Source organism: Canis lupus, chromosome 12, assembly GCF_003254725.2.
Source record: "Canis lupus dingo isolate Sandy chromosome 12, ASM325472v2, whole genome shotgun sequence".
Taxonomy (NCBI): Eukaryota; Metazoa; Chordata; class Mammalia; order Carnivora; family Canidae; genus Canis; species Canis lupus.
This window is the reverse complement of record NC_064254.1, coordinates 48,289,872-48,307,630: the sequence shown is the minus strand read 5'-3', so window position 1 is coordinate 48,307,630 and position 17,759 is coordinate 48,289,872. Positions and strand designations below refer to the sequence as shown.

Below are 17,759 nucleotides of genomic sequence, written 5' to 3'. Positions count from 1 at the left end.
TTCATGAGAGACACAGAGAGATAGAGAGGCAGAGACATAGGTAGAGGGAGAAGCGTGCAGGGAGCTTGACGTGGGACTTGATCCCAGGTCTCCAGGATCGTGCCCTGGGCTGAAGGCAGCACTAAACTGCTGAGCCACCCAGGCTGCCCTGTTAAGGTTATTTTAAAGTATTTTATAGTTTTAAAACATTAGCCATATCTGAGTCTTGTTCTTTTGACAGTCTTACCTGTTGAATGTAGATCATTTTTTTTTCTTGCTTTGTGTATATGTGATAATTTTTTTTATTGGGTGCTAGATTTTTTTTTTTTTCTGTTTGAACAGTAGAGACTGAGGTAAATGTATTTATGCTTAGTAAATGGGTATACTTCTTTTTCAGTTTGTTATAGATCTCATTTGAAGTGGGGAAATTAGTGGTTGAATCAGTCTGTTCTCTTTCGGAGATGGGTTTGTGTTGCTATATAATTATCTTTCATACTCCAGAGACTTCACATCCCCTCAGCCTATGACTGCTATTCATGGGCTTATTGAGAGTGTGGAGCAAAGAACAGTTTCTACCAAAAGAAACTGTTCATCTTTTGTATTGAATCAATACAAATCAATACAAAAGGTGAATTCTCCCAAAGGTGGATCAATTTATATGTCTCTCTCCTTTTGGGAGGGGGTTGGGATTCAGTTCATCCTGTTGCCTAGAGACCTTAGCTTTCTAAATAGCCTTATCAAAAATTATGATTTTATAGATTATCTGCTTTTTTATAATTATCATATTAGGGGATCCCTGGGTGGCGCAGCGGTTTGGCGCCTGCCTTTGGCCCAGGGCGCGATCCTGGAGACCCGGGATCGAATCCCACATCGGGCTCCCGGTGCATGGAGCCTGCTTCTCCCTCTGCCTGTGTCTCTGCCTCTCTCTCTCATTCTGTGACTATCATAAATAAATAAAAAAAAAAAATTAAAAAAAAAAAGAATTATCATATTAGAAGCAACATTCTCTTGCCACTTTTTATAGTAAGTGAAAGTGGAACTTTCCCTTAAAACAGACTTTTAAAGATAACTTTAAAGGAGGGGCACATGGTGGCTTAATTGGTTAAATGTCTGCCTTTGGCTCAGGTCATGATCCCAGAGTTCTGGGATTGAACCCCACTGTGTGGGCTTTCTGGTCAGTGGGGAACTTGTTTCTCCCTCTCCTTCTACCACCCTTCTCCCACCATCGCTTATGCTCTCTTTCTTTCTCTCTCTGTCTCAAATAATTAAATAAAATCTTTTTTTTTTTTTTAAAGATAACTTTAAAGGGGCTAAACACTTAGAAGATTATGAACATAGACATATAGAATGAATGAAGGGGAAAAGCCTTCCTAATGTTATTCAATTGGTACTTTTAACTTGGGATAAGATTTATTGTGAAAGTTGCATGTATAATTTGAAGTATATTGTTATTCAGGAGACAAGAGTGATAATAATGAAAATAGGTTAAATGTCTTAAATTTTGGCTATAATGATGAAGATAGTGATATATGAAGATGACGAGAAATTTGGATATATTGTCTTTCAAGAGTTGTGAAGGGGAAAGAGCAGTATTTTTAATTTAACATACTTTATATGATTTAATTTAAATACTTTATATGATTTCAAATATGAACACGTAACTCTATTAGTGATAAATTATACAATATTCATACAATATATAGATTTGATCTCTATTCCTAAAAAATATTTTCTTCCCCTTCAAGAATTTTACCTACCTTTGTATATACCTTTTTTTATATAGTAGTACATGGTACAATACATTTAAAGTCTATAAACATTGAGGTGCCTGGGTGACTCAGTTGAGTATCTTACTCTTGTTTTTGGCTCAGGTCATTATCTCAGGGTTGTGAGAGCAAGTCCCACTTCGGGCTCTGTGTTTAGTACAGTCTGCTTGTCTGTGCCTCTCACTCCTGCTCCCACATTTGCTTACATGCATTCTCTTTTCCAAATAAATAAATACGTACATATACATACATACATATATACAATCTAATGAAGAAAATAAAATATGTAAACCTTGAATGATGATTGGAGGACCTATATATATAGGATGTTGCAAAAATGTTTGGGACATTTATTTCAGAGTTAAAGCAGATTTTCTTTGCTTTTTTTCTCATTTTTAATTGAAATCTATTTTTTTTTTTTTTTTTTTTTAGCTGTCTGGCTTGAAGCTCATTACTGAATCTCTAATAGCCTCAGTTTCTTTTTCTGGCAAGTTAAATAATAATAACTCAGAAATACAAATCTTGTGAAGAATTATGTATTTTGAATGACATATTTTAAGAACCAAACACAACAACACTTTTTTATAGGTCCTATAGTATGTGATAGGTGCTAATGTAAATGTTAAAAAAGAAAGATTGTCTGGAGTAATCAACAAGGAGTAAAATAAGAGTAAAAACAAAAACTGTTTCTTGTTTTGTCTCAACAGGTTTTTAGTTCATAAAAAGTAAAATAAAAAATGAAGAAGTTATTTTCATTTCTGCAACAAGTAACATCATGTTATTTAGAGTCTTACCAACTCTATACTGTTACTTTATACATACTTTGTATAAAGGGAGGAGCCATTATATAAATTTGAGACTTCAGATCTAAGAATGGAAAAGCTATATTTACTTGCCATAGATGATGTACCTACAATTAAAGGAGAACAAATTCCTTTAACCTTTAAAAAGTTTTTTAGGGGCACCTGGCTGCCTCAGCTGGTAGGGCATGTGACTCTTGGTCTTGGGATCGTAATTTTGAAACCCAGGTTGGGTGCAGAGCCTACTTGAAAACAAACAAACAAACAAACTTTTTTTTTTTTTTAATGGTGATGTGGCATTGGTTTTCGTTGTATTATTTCTTAGTAGAATTTGTGCTATGAATTTAGCAGGTTACCTTTTCTTACATGATAGGATATAAGAAGTATTAAAGTTATACTTTTTCTATCTTGCTTGAGCCTTTACCCATCATTAGTTTGTGAATATTTGAAAAAGGTTGAAATAGAACATGAAGGTCTAATTAGATATGCTTCTCAGTATGAGAACAAGTTTCAAAAATTTTTCCTCTAGGATGAATATATCACATACATGATCCAAAGTCTTTAATTTAACATTGTCTTCCAAATTTCCAGCAAGAATGTAAGCTGATATTTTGACTCTTTGATGCTTAGGGTTTATTTTTCCTCTCTTAAAAGAAATTTATAAGAAATCAGTGTTTTTAATTCACATGGAATTTTTATTCTGGAAAATTGCCTTCTTAATTTGTTAGGTCATTTATACTGAGTGCATTGGAGACAAACATATGAATCTTGGAACTCTTGAAATTTTTGCCTGTTTGGCCAGACTCTGGATAATGTGACTAAGATTCCCAGTTTGCCAACTCCCTAAGAAGTCTTAATATTGTAATAAAAGGAAAAAGCAGAACCAAAAAGAGAACTTCAAGAGCATTGTAGTTTTTAAAAAAAAACTGTGTTAAAATATACCTAAAATTACCTTTTTAACCATTGTTAAGCATACAGTTCAGTGCCATTAAGGACATTCACATTGTTGTGCAACCATTACCATTATCCATCTCCAGATTTTTCTCATCATTCCATTTTTCTCATCATTTCCAGATTTCACTCATCATTTCTCATCATTCTCATCATCATTCATCATTCCAAATGAAACTCTGTACCTATTAAACACTAACTCCTTATTCTCCCCTGACTCCCCCTGCCCGGGCTCCCTAATTTTCTGTCCCTATGAATTTGACTAAGGAGCTTTATAGTTTTAAGGGAATTTAGATATTTAAATCAGAGTGGTCTTAAAGTCGTTGCAAACTAAGATTGCTCTTGTTTTTCTTTCTGAACTGCCCTCAGTTTAGACAAATTACAAATTTTGAAGAATGAAGTGGCAGAGAAGATGAAGCCACAGTTTGGGATGAGACTCACAGATTTGTTGCATGTGAAATAAACTTGAAATTTTGGTTATTGCTTTTGGAGTACAAATCTCCCTATAGATGAAGTGGTTTTAAGAGGTTGTAACTGTGATAAAAGAGATGTCTCCTGGGGCATATCCAAAATTTTGGATATGGAATATTTGAATCCTGGACCTATCTGGACTGTGCTGTAAATTGGTCAGACTCTGGCTCTCTGAAATACGGAAATCAATGTTTAGGGCTTCCGTTAGTGATAACACATATTCAGTTCTTCAGAATAATAGAAATCTGTGAAAGAAACATTTAAAACTCTTTGCTCAGAACTAATGAGAGAGCTTTGGGACTATGTCTTCTACTCTTTAGTAGATAATGATATTGAAAAAACTCATTTGTATTTTATACTGTGTATCCCTTGTAATGCATTTCTCTGCTTGAAAAAATACAAAAAAGACAACAAAACAAAAAGTAGGACAAAATTTTTTTAAAAAATCTGGTGGGTTTGGGGAAGACACAGATGATATGTTTTTGGACTGTGATCCCATGTCTGAGCTTGCTTGTGGTTACAGATTCTCAGGGGATATCTCCTCTGCCCCCAGCCTCCATCTACCCCTTGCAGGTTCTCTGCTATTTCCTTTTTTTGTGCATGTTTTATGTTTTATTCCCTGTACTAATTACTTCTCAGAATTTCTATTTTCACTTTGATTTTGGCCTCTGTCTTCCTTCCTTTTGTGCTGCCTCAGCAATGCATTTAAAAATGTTTTTAATATTTTATCCATCATTTTGGTTGTTTTAGTTACGACTTTTTCAAGATATCTAGCCTGCCATGGAGTGACAGTCTTTATTCATTAAAAAAAAAAATCTTGCAATATGTTAATCTAGATCCCTCTGTGTCATCTGTCTCCCCCATTTTGTATTTCAGTTCTTAAAGCTTATGTATTAAGAAATTTTTGTAAAGCTTGCAAAAAATTAAAATACTCTTTAAGTGATTATTGTATTTCTGAAAATGTGTGTATTTATTTTATAGTTACTTGAAGGAAATTTTGCCAAAGAAGTCAGCCATGAAATGGATGGACTTATTTTTCAGCCTGTTGGAGTAAGTTCGTGTGTGTGTGTGTGTGTGTGTGCACGCGGTGTGTGCATTTGTAGTATGTATATAAATATATGTCTACACATGCATGTATATGTATATATAAAGTACATTTTCTTGAGGTATATTTACTTAGGATTGATTACTGCTACAATCACTGCCTATCCTTAAATAATTTATTACAAGATATTTCACTTATATTCAATATATAATGATAAAATGAACAGTTATTTGCTTTTCACTAAGCTTATGAAATAAACATTGATCATTAATTTTCAAGGAAATTAGTCTTTTGATACAATTAGTTTTTTAAATAATTCTTGCAAAATGTTAATTTGTTTCCTTACTAGAAGTCTACTGATAACATTACTTAAATGCTTATTTCTTTCTGTACCCCAATTACCCTTAAATATTAATATTTCTAAAATTTGTTATGGATGAGTGAAATTCAAAGAATCTGTAATACTTGAAGAAAATATAATTCTTTGAATAATACATGTCAGATTTCTGAAACTCACTGAAGAACTTGCAGTAACTGAATGGTCATCATATATTGGGTGTAAGTTCCATTTTTGCTTGATAGTGTGGTTTCTTAGCTTTAGCACCAGTGACATTTTTTTGCCACATAATTCTTTGCTTTGGGGAGCTGTCCTGTGTATTTTAGGGGGTTTAGCAGTATCCTTAGTCTGTACTTACTAGGTGCCGGAGTTACTTCTTCCCTCAGTCCCATCTCTACAGGTATGACAACCAAAAATATACACGTTCACTGCCTGCTTTCCCGTGGAGAACAAAATTGCCCTCATTTAACACCTTGTGCTCCATAGGGCACTGTTTCTCAAAATGTGGCCTGTGGACAAGGAAATTAGCACCACCCAGAAAGTTGTTATAAAAGCAGCTCACCCTAGACACTACTGATTAGAAACTCTTGGAATGGAGTCCAGCAATTTGTGCTTTCACAAGCTCTCCACTGACTCTGATGCATGTTCAAGTATGAAAACCACTGCTCTGCAGGAAAGAGTTGTACTATACCTCATGCAGTTAATGTACTACACCTCAGCATGTGCTGCAGTATGCCTCATACACTGCATTTTTCCTTCAGTAACTCTAGCCTTAGAAATTAGGGTATGGGCTAACTAGGAAGTTGTATAGAGAGACATCAAACCGGGTACCTGGAGAAAGGGAAGGAAACTAATATTTTTGAAGATTGTGTATTAAATACTATATTATCTATATTTTACATATATAGTAGAACTTTAATATACAAGTTTAGATATAATGTGATATGTGATTGGCTTCTATCTTCCTTCCAGTCCCCTTTGCCAAACAGGTAGGGAAAGGCTATTCTGTGGTTGAGGGAAAGGTGATGGAGGAGAGTTAAAGGCTGGGGAAAATTGTAGAAAATGCTATCTTAAGAAGATGGAAGCTAGATCTTTGAATTCCAGTATTTTCTAGGCCTTATCTCCCTAGATTGAAATGAAGTTTAAAGATAGAAGTAATTGCAGTAAATTTTACTGTGTTCAACTCATAATTCACATCCATGTGTATATGAGGTTTCAGTATATGTAAGAGAAATGACTTGACATGTGAGCCTGTGGCATGTCTAGAAAAGTCAGCTGATGTATTAGTCTGTTCTCACTCAAATAACCAGACTTGTTAGTACAGTGATTTTGTAATTGATAGCTAGTAAGGCAAGTCTTTGTTCTTTGTCAGGATTTTCTTAAATATGTGTGGACATTCGGTTTAATATATAAATTTCAGAAGTCGCTTGTCAGGTTACCGAAAAATTCTTGTTAGTAGCTCATTTAGAATTGCTTTGAATTTAATTTGGAAAAAGTTGATGTTTTTACACTGTGAAATCTCAGTGAATAAGGTTTAGCTCATCTCAGTGAATAAGGTTTAGCTCTTTTCAGGTCTTTTTCTGTTCTCTAATTCAGTGTAAGTTTTTAATTGTTGTCGTTTAATTTCTAGATATTTATTATTTCCCATTTTTAGAGTAAATGGTGTCTTTATTTGGTACTTCTAACGTACTGCCACATTGTTGACTTATTTTGTTGATTCAAGAATCTTGTTGAGTGTTCTTAGTTCTAATTATTGTCTAATTTTACATATTGCCCGGAACCTCTAGTACTGGCTTAAACATTGACTTTATTGGGTGGAGGAGAGGGTTACATTCTTACCTTATTCTCAACTACAAAGGAAATGTGGCTAAATTTTCTCCATTAAGGATGTTTTTGGTATATTTCTCTTAGAGAATCTTTATCATGCTAAGAAATTTTTGTTTCTATTCAGATTTTTTTTTTCCAATCATAAATAGGTTTTCGGAGTTAACAAGTGTTTTCTTTGTATCTGTTGATTGAGATTGCCATGTCATTTTCCTTTTCATGACATGGTAAATTATAGTGATTTTCTCCTGTTGATCCATCCTTACATTCTGACATAAATGCTACCTAATTATGACATATATACTTTTTTTGACATAATTTTTAATATACCTTTGGATCTGAGTGTAATAGTTTTTTGAGGATTTATGCTATCGTATTTCTTATCGTTTTCTCCTTTTTTTTGTATATTCAAAATAAAGAAGGTAATATTATGGAAAAAATACTGTAAGTTCCAAGTAACACATAATAACATATGCATATGTTTTTAAAAGTCAAAATATCCAATATCATGGCTTCTACCGAAAAATAGAACAATCTCTTCTCATACTTTTCCCTACATTCAACATGCCACTCCTAGGAGGTAATTATTTTCTGTTGTGTTTGCTGTGTGTTTTTTCTCTTTTTCCTCTATTTCTACAGAATCTGTTTATGCTGCTCTTCCTTGGTTTTCTGTTTTATACATGATCTGCCTACTCTCTGCTGTTGAAGAACAGGATTGAGTTCTTTCACTCCTCCAACATCACCCCTTCTCCTTCTGTCATCCCATTATAATTATATCACATTTTTGGTCAAATGAATATTCAGTATTTGTATTTCTGTGGTAACATAAATATTGTTCACATCTGAGTCAAGTTGTATAATATTATATTTTCATAGAAAACTTTTTTCCTCTAAAGTTAGGAAATGCCTTATATTTTCATTTGTTATGATTATCACTACTTCTTCCCTTAAACTCTTTAAAGGAACTATTTAATTTTTTTTCAATACAGTCAGATTTATCAGGTGATATATCCAGTTTGAGTTTTACTTGAAGGCATTCCTTTTGGAGCCTTTCTTTTTAAACATTTTATGTATGTATGTATGTATGAGAGACACAGGGAGAGGGAGAAGCAGGCTCCATGCAGGGAGCCCGACATGGGACTCGATCCCAGGTCTCCAGGATCATGCCCTGGGCCAAGGGTGGTGCTAAACCGCTGAGCCACCCGGGCTGCCCAGAGCCTTTCATTCCAGTGTCCTGCTGCCTTGCTTTCTCTCCTTGAGACTTCTCTTCACTGTCTCCACCCATCCTGGGGATTCCCAGCTTGCAGAACAAAATTAAGTTTATATTTCCTTATTATTCAAATGGAATAGCTTGACCGCTTCTCTCCTGTGAAGAAATGAGTCACAGTGTAGTGTAGTACTGTAAGCATCCCTTTTTACTTCCTAGGGTTTTCCCCCTTACAGTTATGTCCTGAGATTTTTAAACTTATCCCATCTTAGCCACCTTGATTCTGGCTACCAGATTCTAGAAAGGGGGAATTCTGCTGAGTTCTTAGATTGACCCTATCCTTTTGTGCATTTGCTGCCATCATTTCTTTGTTGATGTTGTTGAGGATGGGTATTTCTAAGTTACTCCTGTTAACACCTGATGGTAGTCTTTTAGGGTATAGAGAAGATGGAAAAGTAGTTTCTAGATTTCTTCTAGGTCACCTTAGGCATGAGCACTTAATCTGTTTTAATTCTTTGGGCAGCACACACATATACCTGCACATCACATACTGTTCCTCTGTCATTACTGTTACACTGCCTTGGTCAAAGTGATTTCTAGCCTCATATACACCTTTGTCTAGAAGTAAATCTTTCCTGTAACAGCTTAGGCCGTGGTCACAGATCTGTACCTTCCCGTTCCCTGACATGGAGATTCTCAGATTCTTTGACGCCAACTGATCTCATTTGAGGCTACCAGACGAAGAGAGATGTAATATTGTGACTGAAAAAGAAACAACAGTTGGAGGCTTGATGAGATTGGGTTCCTGTTCATATTCCATCTTGTCCCTGCTCTCCATTTCTTAAGACTTATGGGGAGAGGTTTGCTTTTATGAAACCAAGAAAAATTTTGTTTTCCTCTTTTCTTGAAGAGTTGTTATTACTTGCTAAGAATCTTTATAATTAAGATAGATGACTTAAATGATTATTCTCAAAGCAAGAAAGAGCTCCAAGATAACCTTGCTGTTTCTTATACTAGGTAAAGAAGTAGCTACCACCTCACAAGGTAAATATTGATTATGTTTTTGTTTCATAAATACTGTGGGTTTCTCTGAGGTTATTAGTACTTTCCTTTCTTATTTATCTTTACTTGTCCAATGTCTAGGATAGTGTTTGTCCCAATATGTCTTAGAAAATGTTCATCAAAGAAATGAAAATATATCATTAGATTTTCCTCTTGCCTTTCAGATTTGACTGGTTTTATATTTTATCAATATAGGAAAAAAATGTTTTCTTCAGGTTTTTATCTAAACTGTAGTTAGCTGATAAACAGTGTACAATTAGTTAGAGTTTAGTGATTCATCACTTACATACAACAGCCAGTGCTCATCACAAGTGCCCTCCATAATCCCTATTACCTATTCACCCCAACTCCAGCCCACCTCCCTTCCAGTAACCCTCAGTTTGTTCTTTATAATTAAGTCTATTTTCTGGTTCCCTCCTCCCGTTTCTCTCTCTCTCTCTTTTTTTTTACCCCCTGTGTTCATCTGTTTTGTTTCTTAAATTCCACATGAGTGGGATCATATGGTATTTGTCTTACTCTGACTTATTTTGCCTAGCATAATACACTCTAGCTCCACCCAGGTCATTGCAAATGGCAAGATTTTTATTCCTTTTTATGGCTGAGCAATACACTATTATATATATATATATATATATATATATATATATATACACACACACACACACATATATATGCGCACACACACACATAGATAGATATACTATTATCCATTCATCAGTTGATGGACATTTGGCTGTTTCTGTAATTTGGCTATTGTTGATAATACTGCTATAAACTTTGGGCAGGGTGCATGCATCCCTTTGAATAAGTATTTTTGTATCCTTTGGGTAAACAACTAGTAGTGCAATTGCTGGGTTGTCGGGTGTCTCTATTTTTAACTTTTTGAGGAACCTCCATACTATTTTCCAGAGTGGCTGCACCAGTTTGCATTCCGACCAACAGTGTAAGAGATTTACCATTCTCTGCATACTTGCCAACACCTTTTGTTTCTTATGTTGTTAATTTTAGCTATTCTGACAGGTGTGAAGTGATAACTCATCGTAGTTTTGATTTGTATTTTCCTAGAAAGTAGTAACGTCGAGCAACATTTCATGTATCTGTTAGTCATCTGTATGTTTTTGGAAAAATGTCTAGTTATGTCTTCTGCCCATTTTTTAACTAGACTATTTTTTGAGTGTTAAGTTTGATAAATTCTTTTATTTAGTTTGATGAATTCTTTATAGATTTTGGATACTTGCTGTTTATCTGATAGGTCGTTTGCAAATATCTTCTTCCATTCCAAAGGTTGCCTTTTAGTTTTGTTGATTGTTTCCTTTGCTGTGCAGAAGCTTTTTATCTTGATGAAAACTCAGTAGTTTATTTTTGCTTTAGTTTCCCTTGCCTCAGGAGACATATCTAGTAAGAAGTTGCTATGGTCAATGTCAAGGAGTTTACTCTAGCATTTTGATAGTTTCTTCCTTAGCATTTTGTTAGTTTCCTGTCTCATATGTCTTTAATCTATTTTTTAAAAAATATTTTATTTATTTATTTGTTTATTTGAGAGAGAGAGAGAGAAGGCACGTAAGCAATGGGTGGGGGGGTTGGCATGGGGTCGTACAAAGCAGACTCTGCCCTGAGTGTGGAGCTAGACATAGCCTGATCTCACAACCCTAAGATCATGACCAGACCTGAAATCTGGAGTCGGATACCCGACCGACTAAGCCACCCAGGCACCCCTGTCTTTAATCTGTTTTGAATTTATTTTTGCATAAGGTGTAAGAAAGTGGTCCATTCCATTCTTTTGCATGTAGCTGTCCAGTTTTTCCAACACCATTTGTTGAAGTGACTGTCTTTTTTCTATTGGATATTCTTTTCCTGCTTTGTAAAAGATTAGTTGACCATGTAGTTATGGGTCCATTTCTGGGTTTTCTGTTCTGTTCCATTGATCTATGTGTCTGTTTTTTTGTGTGCCAGGGCTATATTGTCTTGATCCCTACAGCTTTGTAATATAACTTGAGGCTGGAATTGTGATGCCTCCAAGCTTTGCTTTTCTTTTTCAAGATTACTTTGGCTATTTGGAGTCTTTTTGGTTCCATACAAATTTTTGGATTGTTTGTTCTAATCTGTGAAAAATTCTGGTGGTATTTGGATGGACTTTGCATTAAATGTATAGATTGCTTTGGATAATATAGACATTTTAACAAAGTTCATTCTTCCAATCCATGTGCATGAAATGTTTTTCCATTTCTTTGTGTCATCTTAAGTTTCTTTCATAAGTATTTTATACTTTTCAAAGTACAGGTCTTCTACCTCTTTGGTTAAGTTTATTCCTAGATATCTTAAGGTTTTTGGTGCAGTTGTAAATCAATCACTGTGATATGTCAAGATTAATAAAACAAAGAATAAGAACCATATGATCCTCTTGATAGATGCAGAAAAAGCATTTGACAAAATATAACATCTATGTATGATATAAACCTTAAAAAAAGTAGGGATAGAGAGAGCATACTTCAACGTAATAAAGGCCATATATGAAAAACCCACAGCTGTATCATCCTCATTGGGGAAGAACTGAGAGCTTTTCCTCTAAAGTCAGGAACAAGACAAGGATGTCCACTCTCATCACTGTTATTTAATATAGTACTAAAGTCCTAGCTTCAGCAATCAGACAAAAGAAAGAAATATAGGCAAACATTTTTAAAATTTATAGCTATTTTATTTTTCTTGTACATGCATATGTATAATTAATTTATGCTCTCTTTTTAAAGAAATTTTTCAGTGACCTTCTTTAAATTCTCACTTATTTCCTTGCAGAATCCCCAATGCAAACAACTATTCTTCATGAAACAATAATACAAGCTTTGCTACTTGCATATTCTTCTCAGAGACTTCCCAGTGGGTTAGAATTGGTCTCCGTTTAAGACAAGGCACTTTATATCTCTTTGGTTATCCAGTTCTTCATCTGTCAAATGTACAGGTTATAATAGTTTAAGCTCTGAAATTCTATAATGATCATATGATGATTAACATATGTGAGTATAAATTAACACTAAAGAATTTATTCTTCCTGCCAATATCAGGGAAAATATATTGGGTAAAGAATTCTTAATAAGAGAGAGAATAAATTCTAATATTACTCTCATAAAAACAATATATCTCTTAAAAGGAGATTTATATTATTGCAATAAATAAAATAGAGTTGTTATAAAGTTTATCACTATCACCATTATATGACTGTATTTCTGATAATTTTTTTCTCCTACCATCATTTCAATAGAATTTTCACTCTTTTTTTTTTTTTTAAAGAATTTTCACTTTTGCATTCTAAATTTATTAAGGTTACTATAGTATATGGAATGCCTTTGAAAGTCATATTTTGTTCATCAGTGGATGTTGTCAATTTCTTATTAATTTAACCTTTCAGATCCTTAGGTTAGTGCATATCTACAAAGACTCATTTTGTTAGAAGAAGCATTTCACAGCCACTTATTTTGGCAAAAGTTTAATTGATGACAGCACTATACGGTACTAGTTATTAATCTTTGGCTAATTAATTCTTTTCATTTTCCATAACATTTTAATGATTTTTGATGTGTTTCATTTTTAATCGTAATTTCTCATGGAGGTTTTCTATCTAGTTTTTTATTTTTTTTTTAATGTATTTTTTATTTTTTATTTTTTTTTATTTTTAATTTTTTTATTTATTTATGATAGTCACACACAGAGAGAGAGAGAGGCAGAGACACAGGCAGAGGGAGAAGCAGGCTCCATGCACCGGGAGCCCGACATGGGATCTGATCCCGGGTCTCCAGGATCACGCCCTGGGCCAAAGGCAGGCGCTAAACCGCTGCGCCACCCAGGGATCCCTCTATCTACTTTTTTATTTCTTAAAAGTACACTTTGTCAGCTCTTTCTGTCTTAATTTTTACCACAGATGCATACTTTTAATGGTGTTTGTAGTGTGCCCTTTAGTGGCACTTCACTGTTAATTGATTAGATTGGCATCTGGCTGTAAGAAGGATGTGGTACTTAGTCACATGTCCTATTCTAATTCTACAGTGAGGTTTTTTGTTTGTTTGTTTGATTTCTATTGTGTTTGTGTTAAATATTCTAAAGAGTATTCTGAGTATAAAATATATTAACTCTGTCTTCCAGGATAGGTTCCAGTTTAGCATGAATCCATTCAGGAGAGCAATTTTCTCACTCATATGCAAAATTTCATTATATGCAACTTTGTAGTGTTTATTATTTTTTTATGATCTTACTTTTGTAATTTCAGTCTGATTTTTCTATTCTTATGTACTGTGTCCTTAGTTTGGGCCACTACCACAGGAAGGGCCCTCTGTGTTCCATTTTCACATTTTTGATTTACCAGAGCCACTAGTGAGACTATACTTGGTTTCTACACAGAGATTTGTGACTTTTCTACCTTTTTAAAAAATGAAAATCTAAGTTTCTATTAAGTAGATGAACTTGAATGACATTATCAAACATTGTATTCATGATATTCTCCTAAAGAGAGCAGAGTTTAAGATCTATTTTTCTAATAATTCATGACTTTTATGATTTCTTTTTATTGCTTTCAAAGAAGGAATGCTTAAGTTTTTTTCTTTCCCTTAATTCTTTGGGATTGAAACCATAGTGCTCATATACGGTGTCCAGTTCCTTTTCTTTACCAAGAAAAATAGCCTTTATCTGATTGCTGTTGCATAGTGAAAGGAAAGACATTAATTTTCCTTTTCAGCAGCTCTAAGTTTTCTGTCTAAAGAGGTAAGAACAGAGTTGATTACAGACAGGTGTAGCTTCCAATGATGGGAGATGTGATTTTAGATAGTCCTGAGACAGAGCATTAAATGACATTGCCTCACACAATGAGAAATTTATTTCCACTCCAGTTTTTATTTATTCTCTCAGTTTATAAAGAGAAAGTTTATTTCTAGTTTTAATATCTAAGGCTTGCTAATCTTTCCCTTTTCAACCAACTAAGTGTGGGTCTGGTTTTACACTATTTAAAGGCAGTATATTTACTATAATTTAGTATCCATGATTCATTTTCATCATATGTAATTTTAGGACTACTTATTAGGGTAAGCAATAACATTTTTAATTTATGGCATAAATATTACACTGTTTGGATGAACTTTCCCAATTGTATTTGGGGGCCATTTTTCAACCTTTCATTGTTACCTAGCTTGATGTGGTATTTCTCACTAATAGTTGTAGAGCCCAATACCCAGTGTAATTTCTGATTCTGTACTTGTGTGATTTGTAAATTACCTTCCTTTGTTAGGCTTTCTATGGAAAGCAAATTCTGAATGAGAATTTAGGAACCTTAATCAGACCAAGAACTAATTTTTAATGTAAAATTTGCCAACATTTCTAAATTTTTCTTCTGGGGAAATCTAAAACTCAGCTTTAATAATTAAATGCAGGCAGGATAAATGATGGGCACTTAGGCAGATTAATGTGGTATATTGTAATAATATGATATGCATTATGGTATTTTTTTATCATGTTAAAATGTGTAAATTTTTCACCTTCTCTTTTTAAATTGGGAGTTATCTGAATCTTAGGATCTGAGGTTCTTTTCTGTGGAGTTCTTTGACCTCTTCAGAGACCAAGCCTCCAGGCCCCTTCTTGGTTGCATTTGCCTGATTGTTGCACATTCTTGGACTAGAGAAGATAATGGGATGAGGGCCCACTGTTAAGTAGGGAAGCCTTACTGAACTCATCAGGTTTCAGTTTCCCTCTTCAGTTACACTTGAATCTTCTGGACTAGAGCTTTTGTGCTTCAGTTTTTTTTCAGAGTGAGGGTATCTCCTGCATTTTGCCTAGGGTGGAGGAGGGAACATAGAGGTTTAAATATTCCTTTTAAAATTTTTCAACGTTTCTTGTTTTCAGTGCCATGCCTCAACTTTCTCCCCCGTGGCTATCTTCTGAGTTATTTTCCCCACATTATCTAACTGTTCTGAGGAGCTGTGACATGCAGCATGAATCGCTTTCATTGGTATCCTCTTCTGCAAGCACTTAGTATTCAGATTTCTGTGCTCTGTGCCCTACTAACTTCTCCATCTCTTTTTTTGCCTTTCAAAAATGTATTGACATGTTTTCTGCTGTTGTCTTCCCTCCTATGTTTCCTTTTCGGTTGATACTTCTTTTCTGTAACTCTTGCTTAAGTGAGGTTTCAAATCAAAGTGAATATCACTTATGCACCTGTTTAATTCACTATGTTTATCAGAAAATCTTCCAAACTTTTCGCAATGTAGTATTGCATTGCTGGATTCCCTTGGCCAAAATTTAAAATAAATGAAGAAAGGAACTAACTGAGTGACCGTTCTAGCAGTCTGAGTGAATCTGCATAAAGTGGAGAGGAGTCTGGGTCAGAGTAGACAAAGTTTGATTTTTAACCTGTAATCCAGTCCCTGATACCAAAGAAGTACTCCAAAGGCAATTGAATGGTGAAGGATGAAGAGGATTCCTCTGTATCTACTTGTGAAAAAACCCTTTGGTTTACATTTGTTTGGTGCTAATTACTTAAAACTTAGCAAGAAGTTAATTCTGCTCCATTACATTAATTATAGTGACTGAATTAGAGTTGGATAAAAGGTAGAACATATAACTTTTGCTAAAGAGTAAAAACGAAAATATTTGAATCTTGGCAAAAAACTGAAGAATAGTGATAAAGATACTATATAAAGGTGGTGATTCTATTGAGTGTAAACCAAACATTGGCTTAGAAGAAAGTTTGCTTACCTTTTCATTTATTGTCCTGTGTTTCACATAGCTCATTATTTTTATAGGAAAAAGGAAAACCAAAGTTAATTAATGATATGTTCAGGAGAATAAAACTTAGAGTATATTTTTTTGTGATTGTAAAGAAATCCACCAGTATCTGATATTTACTAAAACACAGAGCAGTCATTAATTATCATGGAAGCCTCAATTTAAAAAAATAGATTAAATTGCATTTGCAGAATTATAGAAAAATCAGGGCTGAAAAGATACTTCCAAGATTAGACCAATGGCTTCAAAACATTAATTTCTGAAGTTAGAGATTTCTGTGAACTACCTCAGGACCATATGGAGGAATTGATTACTATGTAAGCATTGTGTTTACATCACAGCTCTGATTTATTTCTTTTAAGTATTGTAGTTTTAGATAGGTTGTATTTTTAAAAGGGCTTTGCCTAAGTAAATATTATGTGAATCAGGTTTTTTTTTTTTTTTTGAAAAGTCAACAATAATTTCTCTTCATTGCAAAATCAAGATTATTTTGCGGGCCTTTTAAATTTTTTAATTTTTTTTTACTTAATCATCTAGTGGTAGTCTACACTGCTGTCCACTATTTCTTGAAATATTCTCTTTCATGGCCTCTATGACACCACATGCTCCTAATTCCTTCTAGTGTTATACCATTTTCTCTCCATCTCATTCAAGCTCTTCATCTTCTACTAACCATTCAAGTTTGGACTTTCTCAGTTAATGTCCTGGACATTCATTCTTTCTAATGGTCTACTCTCTCCCTAGAAATCTTATCCACACCCATGGCTTTAGTTACCCTCTTACAAGCCAGACTTTTGATTTAAGCTCCGTATTTGTTATCTAATTGCCTACCTTGACATTGCCTTTTGAAAATCTCAGAAACACCAAAGACTCAATACATTTTAAAGCCAAACTTCATTTCTACTCCCCATACAATGAAACAAGCAAACACACAAACTGTAAAAACCTTTCCTTTCCCAGCATTTCCTACTCCACTTAAATGAGAAATCTGCTAGATGCCATCTTTGACATTTTCCCTTCTTTCGTCCCTCTAATCCAGGTCCAGGTCTTACTCTGTCTTCCTGCTGTATCACCTAAGTATTTCATACATTATTCCCTTTTCTCTCTGTAACCTCTGTCACAGCTCTAATCTGATTTACCATTCATTGTCTCTTGCCTGGTCTGCTGCAGTGGCATCCTAACTGGTCCTGCAACATTCACTTTGTCTCCCTCTAGTCTTTTCTTCACACTGCATTCAGAGTGATCTTCCTATATCTCTAGTGATTTCCCCTGGTTTTCAAGTTAAATACCAAAATTAGATTTAAAGGCAGTTTACTCTTTATCACATGCTGTCTTTTGGTTTCCCCAAGTACTTGGCTGTTGATGCAAAAATAGCTGATTTTTATTTAAAGGTGACTTATATTACTTTGTGCACACTGTTTTTAAAAATTTCAAATGTAAGCTGTATTTGACAAAATGTTTAAATGTTTTGAGAAAAATGGGTATTTTCTTCAAAGGAAAAATTAGCTGCTTATTTTTATGTAAACCTATGTATTTTTAAGTTTTAAGGTTCAAA

The 17,759-nt window shown here is 34.2% G+C and overlaps 1 protein-coding gene across 6 annotated transcripts in view; it reads left to right on the top strand.

The window, feature by feature from the left end:
• Positions 1 to 17,759, top strand: part of RNGTT (RNA guanylyltransferase and 5'-phosphatase) — a 362,295-nt gene that overhangs the window by 190,402 nt on the left and 154,134 nt on the right. For 5 of the 6 annotated variants that reach the window (XR_007401296.1, XM_025444846.3, XM_025444843.3 and 2 more), the window contains exon 12: positions 4,949 to 5,017. The exons of the other annotated variant lie outside the window; for it this stretch is intronic. Coding sequence is in view for 4 of the 5 variants with exons in the window: in XM_025444846.3 (XP_025300631.1) it covers positions 4,949 to 5,017 (69 nt within the window). In the remaining variant the exon portion in view is untranslated. The remainder of the gene's footprint in view (positions 1 to 4,948; positions 5,018 to 17,759) is intronic. 6 annotated transcript variants of the gene reach the window in all.